The sequence below is a fragment of the Daphnia pulex genome, chromosome 5, assembly GCF_021134715.1.
Source record: "Daphnia pulex isolate KAP4 chromosome 5, ASM2113471v1".
NCBI lineage: Eukaryota > Metazoa > Arthropoda > Branchiopoda > Diplostraca > Daphniidae > Daphnia > Daphnia pulex.
In genome coordinates this window covers 7,237,878-7,258,564 of record NC_060021.1, presented here as the reverse complement: position 1 = coordinate 7,258,564, position 20,687 = coordinate 7,237,878, and the positions used below count along the sequence as shown (strand labels likewise).

At 40.6% G+C, this 20,687-nt stretch overlaps 4 protein-coding genes and 2 long non-coding RNA genes across 17 annotated transcripts; 4 read left to right on the top strand and 2 right to left on the bottom strand.

Annotated features, from left to right (window-relative positions):
- Positions 1-548: 548 nt before the first annotated feature.
- LOC124195133 (keratin-associated protein 21-1-like) lies at positions 549-1,507 on the bottom strand. 3 transcript variants are annotated; one of them, XM_046589646.1, is made up of 5 exons: positions 1,402-1,507; positions 1,178-1,333; positions 1,048-1,141; positions 912-977; positions 549-835 (listed from the first exon to the last, which is right to left on the bottom strand). In XM_046589646.1, exons 1-5 carry the CDS (start codon positions 1,414-1,416, stop codon positions 660-662), a joined length of 507 nt encoding a protein of 168 aa, XP_046445602.1. In that variant the 5' UTR covers positions 1,417-1,507; the 3' UTR covers positions 549-659. The 3 variants fall into 3 exon arrangements, with proteins under 3 accessions (XP_046445602.1, XP_046445601.1, XP_046445600.1); XM_046589645.1 differs by having other exon boundaries at positions 1,048-1,145; positions 1,182-1,333; XM_046589644.1 differs by having other exon boundaries at positions 1,048-1,333.
- Positions 1,508-3,195: 1,688 nt separating this feature from the next.
- Positions 3,196-4,376, bottom strand: LOC124193712 (prisilkin-39-like). Of its 2 annotated transcripts, none has more exons than XM_046587682.1 (5): positions 4,237-4,376; positions 3,761-4,136; positions 3,637-3,684; positions 3,459-3,563; positions 3,196-3,386 (listed from the first exon to the last, which is right to left on the bottom strand). In XM_046587682.1, the coding sequence occupies exons 1-5, from the start codon at positions 4,249-4,251 to the stop codon at positions 3,358-3,360; spliced, it is 573 nt and encodes a 190-aa protein (XP_046443638.1). In that variant the 5' UTR covers positions 4,252-4,376; the 3' UTR covers positions 3,196-3,357. The 2 variants fall into 2 exon arrangements, with proteins under 2 accessions (XP_046443638.1, XP_046443639.1); XM_046587683.1 differs by having other exon boundaries at positions 3,658-3,684.
- A 5,297-nt stretch (positions 4,377-9,673) lies between these two features.
- Positions 9,674-17,385, top strand: LOC124194979 (keratin-associated protein 21-1-like). Of its 7 annotated transcripts, none has more exons than XM_046589403.1 (7): positions 14,526-14,904; positions 15,001-15,163; positions 15,249-16,500; positions 16,565-16,716; positions 16,771-16,868; positions 16,940-17,005; positions 17,081-17,385. In XM_046589403.1, exons 3-7 carry the CDS (start codon positions 16,486-16,488, stop codon positions 17,260-17,262), a joined length of 513 nt encoding a protein of 170 aa, XP_046445359.1. In that variant the 5' UTR covers positions 14,526-14,904; positions 15,001-15,163; positions 15,249-16,485; the 3' UTR covers positions 17,263-17,385. The 7 variants fall into 7 exon arrangements, with proteins under 7 accessions (XP_046445355.1, XP_046445360.1, XP_046445359.1 ...); XM_046589401.1 differs by having other exon boundaries at positions 16,565-16,721; positions 16,776-16,868; XM_046589402.1 differs by having other exon boundaries at positions 16,565-16,733; positions 16,788-16,868.
- On the top strand, positions 11,479-12,350 carry LOC124194980 (glycine-rich cell wall structural protein-like). Of its 2 annotated transcripts, none has more exons than XM_046589406.1 (2): positions 11,479-11,591; positions 11,659-12,350. In XM_046589406.1, exons 1-2 carry the CDS (start codon positions 11,577-11,579, stop codon positions 12,190-12,192), a joined length of 549 nt encoding a protein of 182 aa, XP_046445362.1. In that variant the 5' UTR covers positions 11,479-11,576; the 3' UTR covers positions 12,193-12,350. The 2 variants fall into 2 exon arrangements, with proteins under 2 accessions (XP_046445362.1, XP_046445361.1); XM_046589405.1 differs by having other exon boundaries at positions 11,490-11,591; positions 11,656-12,350.
- Positions 13,544-14,180, top strand: LOC124194983. The gene is made up of 3 exons (XR_006875097.1): positions 13,544-13,689; positions 13,765-13,837; positions 13,912-14,180. It is a non-coding gene; the product is annotated as an uncharacterized LOC124194983 (long non-coding RNA).
- A 211-nt stretch (positions 17,386-17,596) lies between the features above and the next one.
- LOC124194095 lies at positions 17,597-19,526 on the top strand. Of its 2 annotated transcripts, none has more exons than XR_006874595.1 (6): positions 17,597-18,427; positions 18,494-18,650; positions 18,724-18,825; positions 18,891-19,056; positions 19,127-19,376; positions 19,449-19,526. It is a non-coding gene; the product is annotated as an uncharacterized LOC124194095 (long non-coding RNA). The 2 variants fall into 2 exon arrangements; XR_006874594.1 differs by having other exon boundaries at positions 18,879-19,056.
- Positions 19,527-20,687: the final 1,161 nt, after the last annotated feature.

Here is a 20,687-nt window from a genome sequence, read left to right as displayed (position 1 = left end):
CGAAGCGCGAACGCGAACAATTATTTTGAATTCAAAGTCAGTAAAACTGAGAATTGTCATTCTGATTTCCAGGAAAGCTTATTATATTGTAGTGGTGTTGAATATTGAAATCTAACCAGCCCATAGGGCATGAGTTGGCAAGACGTGAAAAGTTGGAATAAGAATAGAGGTGTACGTCATTCAACACAGGACGTGGAGGGCGGAATAAAGGGGACTACAGTACGTACAACATAAGAATGTGGAGCAAATCTGGGGTACGGTACGTCTGGTTTAGCTATTATAAATGCAAATATGTAATTAGGCTTTCGCTATGCATATTATTCTTTAATCGCAGTAATCAGTAGTGATATTCACAGAAATGCAAATTTCCAACACACCGAATAAAGTTGCGCATTATACTGGTCCCTGTATTATTCTATTAAAGCGCATAAGCAAATTACCATGCCTTTTTTATTTTTGCCATTTGATAAACGTAAAATTTATAAAGTGTTTGAAAATACCCGCGATAACAAATTCTGCAATAAGACACAGTAATAAAATTCTAGATGTTTCGTTTAGCTATTATGTATTTGTATCGTGGCTATTAAATTTAGAACACCCATGGATGAAAGGTAAATATTATCGTAAAGATTTATAAACGCAATTGAAATCTTTGGGTGTTAATAGGCGAGTCCGTGATGGCCGTATCCGAGTCCGTGGGCGTGTCCGTGGGCGTGTCCGTGTCCATGGCTGTTTGATCCGTGGCTCACGACTTTGTTAATCGCGGTGTAACCGGAACTGCCGTGATTGTGTCCGTAGTTGGATCCATAGCCGGCCCCGTATCCAGCTCCATATCCTGTCACATCACATAAGACAAATTATTAGCACATAAGACACAAGTAGCAATAACTAAAAATTGTGTTATTCCTTGCCTCCGTATCCGCCGTATCCGCCGAGACCTCCATATCCGGCGCCATAACCCAAACCGAGACCATAACCTGATTGGGCACAAGAGATTCTTACGTTAAGTAATGAGTCATTTAAAGACTAAATAAGGAATTGTTGTACCGCCATAGCCAGCACCAGCTCCATAACCGTATCCTAGACCAGCGCCGTACAGTCCGTTGCCGTAGCCGAGTCCGCCATAACCGAGTCCAGCACCGTAACCGAGTCCAGCACCGTAACCGAGTCCAGCACCATAAGCTCCGTACGCTCCTAGTGTTCCCTCGGCCGTTTGGAGATCCTTGCTGCTGTCAGAGTCGGTGCTGGCCACCGCTTGTTCCTCGACGGCTTGTTGCTCCTTTTGCTCTTCAGCGGCAAAGGCGACGGCGACGAAGGCGACGGCAAACAAAACCTGCCCATTTCAGATGACAGGAGTTTAATTTAATTTTTGTTAATTATTTATGATTGAAGTCGACTTACCTTGAAGGCAATCATTTTGTTAGTTAGAGGTGATATTAGATGTACTGGACACTTGAGTCTTCAAGTCGAGTATGATTTGTGATCTGAAACTTAGCGTTTATATACTCAACCAGAGCCGTATACAGACACAGCCAATTGATTGTTCGGCACCTTTTCAGTTTTCGTGAATGTTGGTCATTTTTCGGTTGGTTTTGTTTCCTGATATACGGAAAAGTGAAGGGTTACGTAACAGCACTTTGTGTATTTGCTTATTTCAGACAAATATCAAAAGACAATTGAACTGCTTGGTGATTTAATCACGGTCGATCGCGTTCATCCGACCGGAAAGTCAACGCGACAACATGCCACAGCTTTCATTTCCTCGACTGTACAGTTGTGGCATTTTAATCATGAAAGTAGAATTTCACGAGAGAATTTTCTTTGTTCTTTCGGAATCACAACTTTTTTTATACGCCAAACTATTTGGTCTTAAATTTTCCGTCATTCTTGTAATAGTTGGGTACAATTATAGTTTAAAAAAATATTTGGGGAAAACGCGGAAAAACGTTTAGTTATCTGTACAAATTTTATTTCCCAAACCATTAGTCCTTGATGAATTGCGTTCAGAGTCTATTTTTTTCCCCACGTCCTGATGACAATCTTTTCTATGTATATGAAAGTGGATCAAGTTCATTGTTTCACTTGATTAGTGGGTAAAGGTAACGAACCCGATTTTGGTGTTCGAGACGGGATCGGCCGGACGCCGGACACAAGGCAAAAATTGTTCCATATGACCGTATTTAGTTGGCGTCAGTCCAATGTTACAGAACATGAATTGTAAACCGGTGTACATAATACAGCCCTGATTGTGATGCACTTGTGAGCAAACATGTTGTTGACGTCCAAAGTTGATTTCATTCTTGTTTGGTTGCACCAGTTATTCCGAAATGTTCTCAACTTATAAAAAAAAGACATAGACATGTCCACATCGCAGGTCCCCGTCTGAATCAAATACTGAATCAATCAAATCAAATACAACCTTGGACATGCGGACCTTGTAGCCTATCATTGTTGATAAAAATCATTGTTACCATAGTCTGACACTTTTTGGGTGGCCATTTACAATTCGCTTTTCTCCGCTGTTGACACCCTTTGACAGACTTGTATATTTCCCGAAAAGAACTTTATTGCGTCACATATTTCTTTGAAAAAGGAACGCGATTTCTCCTGTATACTATACATAGCAGTTTGGGTGTCTAATTCCTCGCTAGACTTTTACAGCTTTTACTTTGATGGCCGCAGGGATATGTTTATACGTATCACTTGAGTGACACACAGCTAAAAGTTATTTCAAGATTTACTCTCTATTATTTATTTATTTATTTTTTTGCGACCGAATGTCACGCATAAGATTTAAACAGCATTTCACAGTCAACATTATATAAGCTCGTCTGGTCTCGTTTCACATTCATATATCCGCCGTCCGCATTTAGAGGGCGGAGCAACGCCAAGTAGAAAGTTCGGTCGGCTGTCGCCCTACAAATGACGGTTCAACCTACATACAAAAATTGAAGTCTGAATATAATCAAAACAAAGTCCCACGACTGTTGAAACTGACTGGAAGAAAGTATAATCCCGACTGAAATTCTATATTCGGTATACATATGTTTCTGTGTAATATAGGTATATACACACCCCAAATGATGACGTCGGTGCAATTTCAAAAATAGCTGGGCGTGGTCCGCCAATCAAAGTGCGCATTTGAAATGAACGTGAGAAAAAAATTGCGAACGCATTTGATTTTGTTTTGTTTGGTTGTGGAAGAAATACTTGTGTATTAACATTTGTATTTATATTAAAATAGTCTTGAGCTCATTGCACTTCACACGGGAGGGAGGGTATTGTATAGGACAGACATGATTACAAATATTGAAAGGTGATGCATGTAATGATGCGGAGGTTGGATTATATGGTTGATTAATAACCGCCCTTTCCCTTTCCTTTGCCTGAATCCAAATTTCAGAAAATCATTAATACCATTATGTCATTTCGTGATTTTCAATGTGCTAATTTCATACCTCCGTAGCCGTATCCGTGGCTGCCGTATCCTGAGCTGTAAGCACCACCATAAGCACCGCCGTAGCTGCTGCCGTATCCGCTGCTGGCATATCCGTAAGAGTTACCTGCACCATTCAAAAAGTTATAGGTCAATTTCTTCTGGATGATATTAATCAGAGATGATATAAGAGGCATTACCCTTTCCCTTGGACTTTTGTCCCTTTCCTTTGCCTTTTCCGTAAGAAGCTGTTCAGATAAAAAGAAGAAGAAGAGAAATCAGAAATGAATAATTCCGATTGGCGAATGACAAATTCAAATTTACCGCCACCATATCCGTAGCTGCTGCTTCCGTAGCTACCGCCGTAGCTTCCGTAGCTGGGGGCGGCGTAGTAGCTGGCACCTTTGCCTTTGCCTTTGCCCTTTCCGTAGCTGGGTGCACTGTAGCCGTAGCTAGGAGCGCTGTAACCGTAGCTAGGAGCGCTGTAGCCGTAGCTAGGAGCGCTGTAGCTGGGTGCGCTGTAGCTGGGTGCGCTGTAGCCGTAGCTGGGTGCGCTGTAGCCGTAGCTGGATGCTGCGTACCCGTAGCTGCTTCCACCGTGTTTCTTGCCTTTGGACTCGGCCAACTCCAAATCCTCGACCTCTTCGGCCACCTCCGTGGCGTAAGCCACTGCCGCCAACGTCACAAAGACCAACGCAATCTATACAAGATGGTCCATCCAATGAAGGAATCAGGACAAAATTAAGGGCAAAAACGATAAGTAAAATGTGAGCAGCTTTTTCGGATGTGGATTATGTTACTTTGATAATCGCCATTCTGGTTGACTGGATTCGAATTCTTCAAACAAACTGAGAGAGGACTGACCAATGGATGTCCAGGAGAACAAGGAGCTGGTGGAAGTGTGACGATGGAATTGTAACGGTCTCCCTTTTATACTGGCGGCGGCTGAAAAAAAAATAAACATTTTTGCACCGTACGCTTATATGCGACCGCCCCAGTAAAAGGGGGGAAATATCATCCAGCACACACACGAGTTGATTTTTTCTCTCTACACACACACATGTTGCTGATGGAAACCAAGGACGAGTGAAAGGAAGCTGCCAGCGAAAACTAGACCGACCCCACATGCTCAACTATCGTCAGAAAGTAACAAACAGGATTTCGGTTATTTTTTTTCCCTTTTTCTTTTTTTTTTTGTTTTCCACCTTTAAAAAAAACGAGGCACCGGTAGTAGCCTATTATGCGATACTCTTATCGAACGCAACATAGACGTGTGGATATAGGTGCAGCAGCACTATGCGATGACTTTCCAAAATGACCAACTCATAATTTTTCTTTTAGTATTTATTTAGAAAAAGTTAGGAAATCACCGAGACTGTCTGGCTCATTCAAAAAGCCGCCACAAATTTTAAATTTTTAAATGTCGAATTTTATATTTTCGGCCGTCACCGGATTCCGTCCAGCAGGCTTTTTTTTCTTTTCGTGGAAAAATAAAAGCGGAAAAACCGAATTCACTTTCTGTTTCATTGGAGTGGAATATCGACATAACTTTATATGTGTATGGATGATTTTATATACTCGGAAAACCGGTTTAGTTATGTAATACGTTAATAATTATTTAATCGCGTTCAATATCTCGAAATTCTAAATTTCTGAGTATCCGAGTAAATGGACCTTCTTATTTCTTTCGACTATAATCTAATCTTGCAAAGTTGATGCACTGGTAATATAATATGCTGCTGGCCAATACAAGAGAAATATTTCATTCTTACATAACTGGCCGATTGAGATGCCCTTGAATATGTGCTCGTTGGCCAGGCCATTTCATTTCGAATTGTTTTAATTTGTGGTAGGCGGGGATTGTTTTTCTGACCTATAAAACATTAATAACGGCCCAAAGGGCTCTGTGATAGTGTGATTGAAGAAGAAAAAGGGGAAAAGAAAAAATATAAATGATCCGAGCCCGATAGCGAAATTACATTATTGCGAAAGCCAATCCCCAATCTCAGTAGGTTAATGCCTATAATGCATATGCATTTTTCAGAATACGGGTATCGCTGCCCGATAATACCTACACACATTTCACCCAATATATACCGTGCTGCTGAGATGGGATTGATTATTTCTTTGCGGAATGAATCCTCCATCAGTCCATTTTCATTTAATCATCTGATTGATTTTCAGGGCACGTGCACGAGGTGCCTGTTGCGTCTATTCGACAGCAGGTATTATATAGCACACACACATCCGCTTCACGGACGAAAATAGACTAATACGTCGAGAAATCGAGAGTTTCACAAATATCCAACATCTGCAAGAGCCCTTTAGCAACCTTTTTTAGCAACACACAACAACCAGCAGCAGGGTAATATTAAATAAGAAATTGTGTATTGTAATTTCCTAACAAGGATGGCTAAATAAGACAGTTCATTTTTGCATTGTTTCTTTTTTCTGAGCCCCCCTTTTACCTTCATGTTAATGGTGTCCTCTTTGGCTTTTACGACACACACGTGCATGAAGTAGCAGTCCAAACAATATAGTTATATAGTTTCAATATGTTACAAGGTTCTCGTTTGAGCCATGTGTGGATATCCTCTCACTGCCGCCGGTCCTGATTTTTTATTATTATTATTATTATGCGACAATAAAAATCAAAAACCTCAACCATATTTGACTGCTAGCGGGGTGCAGCTCCGGCCTTGTTTCTTTCACGTCATTTTACGTAACTAGGCGCGTGATTGAGCTTCTCTCTATATTACGGTGTAGGTACGTACATGTATATAAGGCCGTCGAACAACAGGTGTACACACGATTCTTTTATTTGGCAAAGCCTATAGGCTTACACCGAATGTCTAAATAATTATAGAGTTGCACAGAGCGCGCGACCTATTTTTCCATTATTTAATCGTGCGATCTGCAGAAAACTTTTGATAATTTCAAACGAGAAAAAAAAACCCCAGAAAACTAGCTCAAACGTGTAAAAATACAATTATATCTGGTAGACAGACGAGGTCTGCAGCAGAGAAACCTTGGTTATACTCTACACCTGCAGTTGCCTTGTTGTCTGGAATGAATTCAATTTTCTAGTCGACCTTTAGCCGAGATGGAAATGAGCTTATATGGATATATGTTGTTGCCCTAATACGCTGTGGGAATGAACACCAGGTTACAGCAAATCAAAAAGTGCCTGATCTATGAATGAATGTCGAGAGTCCCTCTATATAGTCTGGCGGCCAACCTTCTTGACGTGTGTGTGTGTAACGAGACATCTAGAGTGTGAGCAGCCGTGGACCTTGGCCTCTTTTATTAGGAGCAAGTACCCGGTGGCTCCTGGTGGTTCCTGTGCATATAATAAATACCGGATAATGAGTGGACTTGAATTTCTTTTTCTTTTTTTCTTCTTTTCATTTTTCGCTTCAAGGTGTCAAATCGTTCGTGATGTGTTTGTTGAATATCTAATAACATGGGCATTGTTTCAAGTCCAGCACACCTGCTCCGTTGCTTTGGCTGATTATTTATATGGGTCATTTTGACAGAAATGGTCGTGTAGAAACCGAGAGAGCAGAGAGAAATCTACCTTGTAGCTATATTATTCACATAGGATTGCGTGCCAAGTCCGTCCGCCACCCACACAGCTGCATCCGGCACCACGTCTGCTGTATAACAGCTCTTTATGGACAAATCCTGATTGTCTTATCCAGCATGTATACCCAGCAGTCTAATTGTGGCGAGATCGGGAAATTGCGCTGATCAAGTTATGCGATTGATTTGTTTGGGTGATATTTTATTTTGGTTCCCCCCGTTAGTCGTCGCAATTTCCAACGGGAGTGTCTGTGGCGGTGGCCATGACTGAGCAAACGAGAGCAGCCAGAATCAAGGACCTTCAATAAACTGTACCCGCCAAAAAGAAAACAGAAAAACGAGAATTAATTTATGCATAATGTCGCTGTCTGTCGATCACCAGCAAGGTGAGGCAAAGGAATTTACCTTGAATGGAAACAAGTTTTCATGATTTTCATTCCGAACAACAGACTGGCACATATATAAATAGAGATCCTATAGACTCTATATAGTAGAATTCACTTCTATCCTAGTCCGTGTTGTGTGTCTGTCGTCTCCTCGATAGAAATATGCGGCTCAATTTTCTATAGACATTTTTGATATTTTCCACACAAAAAAGAAAAGAATTTGTATACTCTCGTCGCTGTCTGAATGAATTTGGAGTTGTCTTATCTATCCCTTCATCTAATAATCAAAAGATGGCCGCAGGGAGAACTTTATCTGACATCAATCTGTATTACTCGAACCAATAAAGTTGTTCTCCGATTCGCGTAGCGTCGTAACACAATTTCGCAAACGGTTTTTCCCCGTTGTCCAACAGGTTAACTGAATTGCGCCAACTAACCCGTCTAGCGCAAAAAAAATATGCTGGCAACTTTCGAACTTGATCATTTAAAAGAACTAATTCCAGTTTATTTGTTTTTCTCCCTCGCATCAGTTATCGACACACTGAGTTTTATACCAATCAACTGGTGTAACATTTAGCGGACGATATTTAAAAAATCTGAATAATTTTTTTATTTATCGACTTAAAGAGTATAGGCGGGCGATCACGTCATCGTGCGACGTGCGCAACCATAAAACAAAATTCCCGCGCCACGGTCTCGATGTCCAACTTTCGACTGCGAACATAACCCAACAAAAAATAAATAACGCATGTATAAAATAACCGAGAAAAAGAGAGAGAAAGTCTAACCAGCAACTATCGCAACCAAATAAGATTTTTCCTTTTTTCTTATAATGATCGGCATATAAATGAAACTAAACTGTCCGATTTGCTGCTACTTTTTTATTTAAACGTGTGCACGATATTATGCACACCATTGTACCTGTTGTAGAATATTAGGTATCACTTGCAAACCTTTTTTTTTTAATTTCCACCCATGTTTGGTCACGACGTGTTATTGTTACCACACAAAAAGCACCGGTTGTCTCTTTCTCCTTTTTCCTGGGTTCCTAAATCGTGATTTCCTAGTAAACAGCATTATTACAGCTAGTCTATTCGTGCGAGTGTCAATTTTTTTTCTTTTTTTTTTGTACAGCCCCATGCATCTTTCAAACATTTGACAGAGCGATGGAATAAAATGGAGATTTCACCAGAATCAGAATCGAAATGTATAAAAAGTTGCGGTGCCCTGGAATTCCTGGAAGCGGCGCTCTCACCCGCGTCAAAAGATAAGGATCAGCTCATAAAAACACGATCCCATCATCGTTATACATTAAAAAATTGTGCTGCACACTGCGTTTAACTTTAACAATCAAACAAACAAAAAATACAAAAATTCTGAATAACGGAAGGTATACGTACCGGGATGTCGAGTTTCCAGCAGCCGGGAGTCCCCAATTTTGTGTCTATAAGAAACCGATCTGAAATGGGAAGAAAGTTTGGCGTTGTGACAGGTTTGAATAATAGTGCAAGGATCGTGTTTAGTTGAACGGCAATCTCGATCGGTTTTCGATCAACTCGCAGAGAGAGAGAAAACCGGGTCATCTTGTATATCATATTGCCGGTCTTGTTTTATCTATAGACACATGTATGTAGGCTATCGGTGCTGATGCTGGACACGGAGCCACGATTCCGTTCATTCATCCATTCCATATCGCTGTGGGCCATGGGCAACGTACAACAAGTGCCACAGTTTTAGTCACGCTGCTGGTAAGTCCCTTTTGTCTGCTGTCCATCACAAAACTCGACCATCAAGTTTCTGGCAATGGACCTGAGACAAGTTGATTTCGGTCTGACTGTGGTCTGCGTACAGGTATGTAGAACAACTAGGAAAAGCTATGCTGTGTGACGTCATCATTTCTGTGAATGTTTTCATATGGGGGGAAACAAGAGCCGATGTCTCAGAGGCATTGCTCATGTCATTGCACTATTATCAGTGTAGCAAAAAGGGAATTATCTGATTAATTAAAAGAATGTTTTCTAGGCAATTTCCAATCAATTGTAGCGCTTTATATTAAATGAATATAATGTTTAATATCCCACCTTAAGCCGTTTCCATATCCATCAAGGGTGCTGTATACCAATGACACCTTTCGCGGTTGGATGACTTTAATGAAAGAATCCGTTGTTTTCTAGTACATAATATTCATTGTTGACGCTGCAATGTAAAGTCAAATAAAAACAACCTTTCACTCCATTTGTTATCTGTATTGTTGGGGAAACAAAGTCTATGCCTATCTGCGATTTTCTGTCAAACGTTTTGGCTTTCACCAAATATATAAGCCGCGAAAATTAGGAGGAAAATCATACTCGACTTGAAGTCTCAAGTGTCCAGTACAACTAATATCTCCTCTAACTAACAAAATGATTGCCTTCAAGGTAAGTTGACTTAAATCATAAAAAAAATCAAACTAATTAATGATCACCTGACATTTTTAAGGTTTTGTTTGCCGTTGCTTTCGTCGCCGTCGCCTTGGCTGCCGAAGAGCAAAAGGAGCAACAGGCCGTCGAGGAACAAGCGGTGGCCAGCACCGACTCTGACAGCAGCAAGGATCTCCAAACGGCCGAGGGAACACTCGGAGCGTACGGAGCTTACGGTGCTGGACTCGGTTACGGTGCTGGACTCGGCTACGGCAACGGACTGTACGGCGCTGGCCTAGGATACGGTTATGGAGCTGGTGCTGGTTATGGCGGTACGACAATTCCTTATTTAGCCTTTAAAATGACACATTACTTAACGTAAGAATCTCTTGTTTCCAATCAGGTTATGGTCTCGGTTTGGGTTATGGCGCCGGATATGGAGGTCTCGGCGGATACGGCGGATACGGAGGCAAGGAATAACACAATTTTTATTACTATTACTTGTGTCTTATGTGCTAATAATTTGTCTTATGTGATGTGACAGGATATGGAGCTGGATACGGGGCCGGCTATGGATCCAACTACGGACACAATCACGGCAGTTCCGGTTACACCGCCATCAAAAAAGTCGTGAGCCACGGATCAAACAGCCATGGACACGGACACGCCCACGGACACGCCCACGGACACGGCTACGGTCACCACGGACTCGCCTATTAACATCCTCAGATTCAATTGAGTCTATAAATCTCTATGATAATATTTACCTGTCAACCAGAGCTGTTTGGAATTTATTAGCCGCAAATATACATAGTATTGAAGCATACATACGTGTCTTGTATAATTTTACTGCTGCTCTAAATAAGTGAATTTGGTAAATTTTTTGAAAATACGGGGATATTGAAGAGCGATATTAAAACCAAAACTCTGAAAAATTACGACGTTAACAATATGTGAAAAAGCTCCATGGTGATTCTTATACGCTGTATTAGCTTTAGTTTAATTGTGCATAATAAACTGCATGGCTGGTCAGCATGAACGAACTCGACAAATATTTGGACTGAAAAATTATTGGCGACCTAATAAGCGCACGCAACATTAATTTTCCTATAGTAGCCTATTAGGATTTGTTACATAATTGCCCAGTTTAAAAAAATAAAAAAAACCAGTTCATCCATGTGTAACTTGAGAGACAAATTTAGCGAAACAAATTTGTTCATTTTTGGTTAGAAGAAAAAAAATACGAACATCATATTCATTTGGTCTTGAAAATACTATGACTTAACTTTTGTTTTATCATAAAAACTTTTACTGGTTGACGGGAATTGACCCAGAAAAATACGATAATGACCAGTTTGGCCTTGAACAACCGTGGAATGCAAAATTCAAATTTTTGATTCTGTTTGATCAACTTTCTCTAAACGATGACGACGGCAAAATTAATGAGAAAGGACCAGGCGTGGCTCTTTAACGGATCGATTCCCAACAAGAAAAGATTTTAAATGTTTTATGGTCCGAAACTCTTTCTGGTCCGCCGAAACATATTTCCCCCAAAATGTGTTGGTGACATTGCCCTTCACTTCTCAGATCATTCAGATCAAATTGTTCGCATTCATTTCCTCGAAGTCAAAAGAAATGGCACTTGACACTCTAATGGCGACTTTCTCATTTCTAGGCCTAAGTATAAAACGGACATGAAGTGGAAGGAATCCATCAGATCCTCACTTGGACATTCAACAGCCCAGCAGTTCCCTCCAAACTTCAATTTTGAAAATGATCGCATTTAAGGTAAAGTTAATCAGCTTCCGATTAATTGTGAATGCCCCAAAATAACCCAATTGCAATTGGTCAGCAGGTTTTCTTGGCCCTCGTTTGTGTGGCAGTTGCCGTCAGTTCGGCGGAAGAGGAGCAGCAACAGGAGGCCGCAAAGGACTTGAAGACGGAAGAGACGCACATTGGCGGCTACGGATTAGGCAACGGACTCTACGGCGCCGGCCAATTCGGCCACGGCCTCTACGGCCATGGGCTCGGCTACGGCAATGGCCTGGCCCATGGCGGAATTGGATCTTATCCTGGTGCATACGGAGGCTACGGGGGTTATGGAGGCCTTGGGGGATACGGCGGAGTCGGAGCATATGGAGCCGGTCACTACGGAGCTGGAGTGGTGCCTTACGGCGGAATTGGAGCTTACGGCGGAATCGGAGCCGGTTACGGCGCTAACCATAAAAACGCGTACGGATCGAACCACGGCCACAACCAGGGCCACTCCAATTACGAGAGTTTCAACAAAGTGATCAGCCATCAAAGCCACAACTCAGGATCCGGTGGACATCACTCTGGAAGCGCTGGCCATGCCCTTGGTGGAGTTGGAGGCATCGCTGCTTATTAATTCCCATCCGCATTTCGATTAATTGACACCGGTCCCATTAATTCCGCTTATCGCATTTCACGCCAACCATTTTCATCGAGATTCTATTTTATTTTTTAAAAATCCATTGGTTCGGATTTTGTTTTAATGTCAGAAAAATACACTTATGATCAACTCTATAAATATCTTTTGTCGTAACGCGACAACATTCGTTTTACTTACAGGTGACATTCGACAAAACATTTTGCTCAGCTCGGTGCGAAATTTTGTATGCGAATTCATGTCGGTGAAAGTTTCATTCGATTCCCCTATTTTTTTGATCCGCAATTTCCACGATTGAAAGTGATTCGTCATATAATTCGAGCATTGCTGCACAGATATCCGCAGGGTGAATTTCGCTGCATGAGTCTAACTATTTTTTGTGCCGCCAAAATCAAACAGTCGAGCCAAATTAAAACGAAATTTGAGTAAGTGAAAAAAAAAAAAAAACATCCACCTCATCCGTACAGGTGTATAACTATAAACAGGTAAAACAAATGAACGTGTCGAGATTCATGCCAGAACGATAACACAGCAGGGCATTTATATATTTGATTTAACACGGGAATTGTACAAGTGAGCCGTGCTCGATGGTTCACCATTTGTGTCTCTCTTGACTTCACGCTCCCGTCTTTTGTATATTCAATTCGTGAAAAAACAAAAAAAAAATAACGCAGAGAAAGTTTATAGATATCTCTTTCTCATTTTTCTTTTTCTTTTACCAGACAAGCATGGGAAAGGTCCTCATGAATAAACGACGCAACGCGAGTAACGACCGAACTGACTTTCAAGGTGCCCTCCAAAGCGGCGATTGAACGCGAAGAAAAAGAGAAATACAAAATTCCCACAGCGAAATAAGAAAACTTTTCCTTCTTTTGTCTGCTGGCGCTTTCGCCATGTCGTTTCATTCTTTTTCTTTTTTAAATTTGTATTTTTTGGCGGCGCGGTTTTGCTGTTATTTCTTGCCAAGAACTTGAACTTGGGAATAAGCTCTCTCTAGAAACGACCTTGATATTCTTTTATATCCAGGCAAGCGTGACCGCGTGACTGAAGGAGAAAAATAAAAATGATTCGTGAGAAATTGCTCTGATGCGGAGCCCCGATGGTTTGAAAAAAAAATCCTCGCGGCGGTGATGACGATGTGGTTTTAAAAATTCACTTCCATTTTTCCTTTGTTGTTGTTGTTGTCGTTTTCACGAAAAAAGCCGTCCTGCAAAACGTTCGGCAATTTTGTAATTTAATGTTCCCGCTTTTTATTGGTTTTTTATATGGGCTCGGACAAAAGGGGGTCACCTTGCCAGATGACATCAAAGATGATATCGTGAGCAAACACCTGATGATTGTTTCCTCGTAGGAATGCTGAGACTGCGGTTAATCGAGCTAGTATTTAATCGACGAAATTCGACGAAACTTTTTGCAGTCGGTCTCGACTCTTCGTGACTTGAAGAGAACGCGGGGCTGCCAGCATCAATGGTGTAGGTATAAATGACGGCGATTTCTTATTTAATTATTTTCTAATCACCGGTTGTGTTTAATATTCATTTACTCATTAAGTTCTAGCATTTGGACGCCTTGCGGCTAATGTAGCGGAGCCAGTATGAATTATTTCAACTTTATGGCAGAAAAGGTATTAAAATTGATTCACTTTGCAATTTCCATGTATGGTCTGTAAAACGTGTCAAATCACCTTTATTATTGCAGGGCTAATTTTTCTTTCAGCTGCTGCTGCTTATTATAGAATCCAGCCGAGAAGACATGGACATCTGTATACTCGACCGCGCTTATATCCTTTATCCGTTTTCTCAATGGGACAATTTATTATTTGAACCAGCCAAGTGTATTCATTCTAATACGCACTTTGTAGCGTGAAGGGCTTCCAAATATGCCCTTCAATCCTCTTTCCATTTTATTCAATTACTACTATGTTGCATCAACTAAATCGGACAATACAATTTGAACATCTTAAACTATACGTTGTGTTATTTTTCTGACTCTGAAAATTGGCGCCAGAGTGGACTAGGGAACGGTCACGAATTTACAACGATGAATACGATATTTGCTGATTTTTAAAAACAACAACAACCGTGCCGTGTTGACTTTGTGGTGTTGCAAACTCCAAAGCGCCCATCGGGAATCGCATATCCGGCATTGTCGATAATGTTACATCAAACCTGCATAATTCATGTTTCCATCATTTGCCGCACGCCGGCCACATCTATATAAGAACATACATTTTGATTGTTATTTATATTCTTTTTTTTCTTTTTCTTTTTAAATGTACGTATACATTGGCGCCTCCGTGAAATTACCACTCCTCAGGAGTCAACGTTCGATATGGGTGGGGACTGGGTCTGCCGGAATAACCGGTCGAATTGAGCGCTAGCTGCTGCTGCTGTTATTGTATACGTATAGTTGATTTTTTGGCTTGCACGAAGATGACCGATGGCGGTTTCGTTCTTTGTTTTCGCCTTCTGTGGTGTTAGATCCTCCTCCGCCGGCGGGAGGTGACTTTGACATTGGCAGCGTCAAGGTTACTACATGCTCACGCGGCTTCTCCTACATGTATTCCTCGCCCAGCAAATGTCTTGGCCGTATAAAAGTCGGTTGAGTTTGAGAGAAGCTTTACAGTTCCTTAGCAACTGGCATCAATAACATTTCCTCTTCTTCTTCCTCACCATCACCATGCACTCGAAAGTAAGTTAGTATTTAAATTTTGTACTGCCATATAGCTATAGAGTTGATTGAATTAAAAGTTATTAAATTATGTGTACGAATTATTGTTATCGACAGGTCGTTCTTCTTTTGGCTTTGTGGGCTGTGGTGGCATCTTCTATGCCGGTCGATGAAGTTGTTCCCGATCAAGATGCTGAGGGTCAGTTCCTGTACTCTTACGGGTACGGTTATCCCGGCTTCGCCTATCCATCAGTTCCTTTGGCCGCCACCTACCCTGCCGGTAAGATTCGAATCTTACGTGTTATTTATGCAACTAGCTTTTGATGATGTATAGATCGTGTAATATAAATCTTTCTAATATCTAGCCATTAGTACGGATAAAGTTCCAGCTTCAACGGCCAAGTTGATCACCCAGCCGGCTTACGCCTATGCCTATCCCGGCTATTATCCTTACGCAGGATATCCGTATCCCGGCGGTTTTGGTTACGCTTACGGTTACCCCATCAAAGCCTAAATGAAACGATACTCAGCAGCATCACCTTATTATTTTTATTAGTATTTTATTTTATATTCCCTTCTCCCCCCACCTACCCTCCAGCACGATGTTATAGCAACTGCCCTGACATAAGCTCGTTAATAATCCATATACCTTTATTTTATTTTTTTTTATTTGATTAATTGTTGGTTTTTTTAAATTTTAATCTCATTATTATTGGCCGGGAACGGGTTTCTTGGTTTGAATTTTTCTATGTTACCCACCTGATTTTAAAAGAAGTAGTTTTCAGCGGATCATTATTGTGTAACAGCAATAAATTTCATTAATGGAATTAATGATCAGCTTTTTTTTGGCTTACATTAACTTCTCTATCGCCGATTTCTAGCAATTGATTTACTGATGATATTAGTGTGTTTTGCATGCTTTTTAAAAATGGTTACTTACAGTGCCTTCTGGGTGAATCCTGATTCCCAAGTTGTTTTGTGGTGATATTGACAGTTGGACGTAATACTCAATAATGCAAATAACATTTAAAATTTTTAATTTTTTCCCCCAATGAATTAACGACTAACAATCTCCTTTTCAATCTCTAGTGCATGAGAAACATCAATTTTAACCGATAGTTTGTTTCACTCATTAACCGAGGGCGTGGTTTATCGGCAGTTTAATCAATTGAAATTCGTTCCTCGATTTCACGTTGTCGACGCTATGTAAAACGCTGGCTGCGTGTCAATTTATGTGCATGTATTACGCTGTCGAATAAATTATTCTCACGCGCAGTACGTAGAAAAAGTCGAATCGAAATTTACTGCTATTTCACCGTTTACTTTATGGCACGGTCGAATGACCGGGAAGAAAAGTTCTGTTGTTTACTCGAAGGTCCAACAGTCCAACACCCTTTCTATTAACGAAATTAAAGGATACAAACCTTTCACTTCAATTGTTATCTGTATTGTTGGGGAAACAAAGTCTATGCCTATCTGCGATTTTCTGTCAAACGTTTTGGCTTTCACCAAGTATATAAGCCGCGCAAATTAGGAGGAAAATCATACTCGACTTGAAGACTCAAGTGTTCAGTACAACTAATATCTCCTGTAACTAACAAAATGATTGCCTTCAAGGTAAGTTGACTTAAATCATTAAAAAAAAAATCAAACTAATTAATGATCACCTGACATTTTTAAGGTTTTGTTTGCCGTTGCCTTCGTCGCCGTCGCCTTGGCCGCCGAAGAGCAAAAGGAGCAACAGGCCGTCGAGGAACAAGCGGTGGCCAGCGCCGACTCTGACAGCAGCAAGGATCTCCAAACGGCCGAGGGAACACTCGGAGCGTACGGAGCTTACGGTGCTGGACTCGGTTACGGTGCTGGACTTGGTTATGGTGCTGGACTCGGTTATGGTGCTGGACTGGGTTATGGCGGACTCGGTTACGGCAACGGACTGTACGGCGCTGGTCTAGGATACGGTTATGCTGGAGCTGCTGGTTATGGTGGTACGACAATTCCTTATTTAGCCTTTAAAATGACTCATTACTTAACGTAAGAATCTCTTGTGTCGAATCAGCTTATGGTCACGGTTTGGGTTATGGCGCCGGATATGGAGGTCTCGGCGGATACGGCGGATACGGAGGCAAGGAATAACACAATTTTTATTACTATTACTTGTGTCTTATGTGCTAATAATTTTTCTTATGTGATGTGACAGGATATGGAGCTGGATACGGGGCCGGCTATGGATCCAACTACGGACACAACCACGGCAGTTCCGGTTACACCGCGATTAACAAAGTCGTGAGCCACGGATCAAACAGCCATGGACACGGACACGCCCACGGACACGCCCACGGTCACGGACACGGCTACGGCCATCACGGACTCGCTTATTAAGTGATATTTGCCCAAGCAAAAATATACTAGAATAGTTTGTGACAGATCCTATGATGTTGTATACAATCCAATACGATTACGTGAAAACGATTAATTAAATACATAATAATAGATACAGATGAACTTAGTGTTTTTATCCTTCAAATTTTGGATCCTGTATTTTCTACTGTTGTTGACTTTATCAGAATTTTCCCTTGACTATGAAATCATAAATTATAAAATATTATAGAATTATTATTTAAAAAAAATAATATTAATTAGCAATAGCAAGTTTAGCAACACCGCTTCTCAGTTCCAATGCTCGCTACTTCATTCGTCTGCTGTCTGCGTCTTCCCGCCTTCCGCCATTCCGGTTGTAGACGGAAGAGACAAAGTAGAGTAGAATATGTGAGAACTGAAGTCATCAGTTTGAGAACAAACATACTGTAACAAAAGAATGTCATCAATTGATTAGTTTGACTGTATTTGAGTGAATTTCAGTGATGCTTTTAAAATGGTTAATAAGTTGTCTCTGTGTGTTCTATCTGTGTGTTGTGAGTTTCCGGTACACGTGGTTGACGCAAAAGCAGAAAAAAGTCAAGAAAATTTCTCAAAACAACCTATTATTCCCAGATTACATTAGTACAAGAAGTGAAGTAAAGGGTAGACTGGTTCTCTGGCATTGACTTTTAAAGTCCATGCTTTCGTGCTGAAAGAGTGATTGGTGTTTAAATTTGGTATCTTTGACTACTGACCCTTGGTCAACAGTTGCTGTTTTAAGGGACAGTGTATCAGTGCAACAGTTAAAGTCTGCATTTATTAGTGCAGTAATGTTGTGAAGGACAATTTAAACAACACAGTGAATTTTCAATGTCAACCACACCTACCCCAACCTGAAATTAGAACACTAGACGGTCTAGACCCAGTGTTTAGCCTTTGAATGGCAGGATTGCCAATCTCCAGTCTATGTGTGGATCAACAGTGACCACAGTTGAATTTGGCAACAAAATGTCACTGTTGAAGAAAAACCGTCAACGAGTTGGAATGTCGACGCCGATAATGGCGGTATAGTTCGCAAACAGCCCAGATTTCGTCTAAATTTTCCGGCGTTTTCACTCATTTCTAACTCACCAGTAACCTTAAATTTAAGAAACTAACCCATAGCCACAGGATAATCGGAAATTGGGTAAGTCTTGTGCGGGTTGTTTCTGTGCATGTTTAAGTAAATAAAATTTGTTTGGTATATTTCCAGGAATTGTTCTTCCTTCCACTTCAACTAGCGTAATTGCATACAGACTCTACCAAGGAGATATTTATTGGGGACGCATCTGTGTGGTAAAACTGGCATCTGTACTCGCTTCGTTGTATTCAGTTACTTCGTTGAAACTGCGCCAACTGTGCGCGGTGCGGTGAGTCAATATTCAGGTTAATATCACTTTCTGTTACTATACTATGCTTATACCAAAATTTTTTGCCAAACAGGTGAGTTTGAAAAATAATTTTCGGAAGAATTTTTTTTAAATTTCGTAATAGGCATCAATAACATTTTCTCTTCTTTTATTCATCACCACCATGAACTCAAAAGTAAGTTGCCACTTCAATCAAAGTTATTGAAATTTACGAATTATTATTGACAGATCGTTCTTCAGTTGGTTTTGTGGGCTGGGGTTGCATCCTGCATGCCAACTGGCGAAGTAATTCCCGATCAAGATGCTTGGAATCAATTCTTGTACTCTTACGGATACGGTTATCCCAGCAACTTCGCTTACCAATCACAGTCAGCAAATTTGTCCGCAGCCTATTATGTCCCTGTCGGTTAGTTCGAAATCATTTCAAAACCAATTTTCATTATTTTATGTTATAATCTTTCTGTTCTAACACCCAGCTACTCCTATGGATAAATTTCCGCCTTCCACGGCTAGGCTGATCAACCATGCCAATTTAGAATTGGCATCGCATCAAGTTTTGCGCTAATTTCGCATTAGCTTTTAAAGCCCTTTAGCCCGACCCCATAGAAGTTTATCTAAGGACCATCAGCACTTTGTCCACCTCGCGGAATTGCTAGTTCATCACGAAAGACATAACGACAACAGCGGTTTGAAGACCTCAACATTTTACCAGTTCTTTTTCCCTCGGTATTTTAACGTAACTTATCTATTACGTTTTGACACGAACTAACAAATCAAATTTCTTATTTTAATTCGCAGGATGCAGAACCAAAATTTCGGCTCTAGTGTTGCCACACATTCACGATAGGAGCTGGTCGGAGGGACATTAAAAGGCAAGCAATTTCTAACTATAGTTCACTTCCATTTGAATAAGCGTAGGTTAAGGGGAATGTTGGCTTCAAAATGCCTACTTTACTGATTCCGTAGGGAAATCCTCGTGTAATCTCATTCTATTGTTTTATGCATAAAAGTTTGATGTGGTAAAAAAAAGGCAGCGATACCATGTTTCGCAATTTTCAAACGACTTGTTAGGAAAAGAGGTGGACCGTTTTAGATTAAATCTCACTTACTAGTCCATTCATATTTATTCCATTATATTGATCACAAGTTTTATTAAATAAGATTTTAATTGCCGAATCGACAAAATTCGATTATTAAAGAATTTCTTCTACAAATGGAAGAAAAAAGTCGGCTTTGACAACTAGGTTGAAGCAACTACTAAATTGAATTAATTATCGAGCAACAAACCGAGTGCAAGTCTTGGAAGAGTAAGAATCTCGTTTTATAGTTCATCGTCACATCTGGGACGATTCTTTTCGGATCTCCATTCAGAATGCAATTAAAAAAGGCAACACTAATTTTAATTTTAAAATATAGTGAAAATTGCGTTCGATTGTTCCAGTAAAGTTTATGGAAATTGTTTTGTCTTGGTAAATATCAGTTGGTGATAATTGTCGTAGGTTTCAGCGACTGTACTGTTAAGCTTTTTTTTTTATACATTACTAGTCCGTCGTTTAAAAAAGCATGTAGGCCTAAAGTGTAAATGAAATTGCATCGAAGATAAAGTAATTGCTCGTACTATTTGTTTACTTTTTATTTCAGGATTGTCTTTTGCACCAGGAAATGGCAGATATTGGTTTCGTGATGGAGAAAGTAATCTAGGAGTTCACGGCCAAGGTACAAAATTTTTCGTTATTCCGCCTAGCAGAGTTTCGAGACATCGTGAGCCTGCACGACACGATTTACTTTCAAGACAACATTGAGCAGACAATGGTGGGAAAAGAGAAAATGCGGAAACGGTCTACTTCTGGAATATGTTGAGCGAAGGCGGAATGGAAATGAAATGCAGGCCGTTTCGTTTCACCCATTGCCAAATTTCACTCACGTTCGGATTGAAATGCTGACAAATTTCAGGACAGGAGAGCTTTGCTGTTAGTAAGGTACATGAATTTTTGGCACTACTTATTGACGGTAAATAGCTAGGCCCAATATTCCAAC

Excerpts from the sequence above, each read along its gene's own strand:
- LOC124195133 (XM_046589644.1), bottom strand. Across the intron at positions 978-1,047 it reads AGCTGGTGCTGGCTATGGCG|GTTATGGTCTCGGTTTGGGT; the intron begins GTACAACAATTC and ends GTGCCCAATCAG. Across the intron at positions 836-911 it reads CGGATACGGCGGATACGGAG|GATATGGAGCTGGATACGGG; the intron begins GCAAGGAATAAC and ends GTGATGTGACAG.
- LOC124193712 (XM_046587682.1), bottom strand. Across the intron at positions 3,564-3,636 it reads ACAAAAGTCCAAGGGAAAGG|GTAACTCTTACGGATATGCC; the intron begins GTAATGCCTCTT and ends TGAATGGTGCAG. Across the intron at positions 3,387-3,458 it reads CCACGGATACGGCTACGGAG|GCAAAGGAAAGGGAAAGGGC; the intron begins GTATGAAATTAG and ends ATTTGGATTCAG.
- LOC124194979 (XM_046589399.1), top strand. Across the intron at positions 16,869-16,939 it reads TGGAGCTGCTGGTTATGGTG|CTTATGGTCACGGTTTGGGT; the intron begins GTACGACAATTC and ends GTGTCGAATCAG. Across the intron at positions 17,006-17,080 it reads CGGATACGGCGGATACGGAG|GATATGGAGCTGGATACGGG; the intron begins GCAAGGAATAAC and ends GTGATGTGACAG.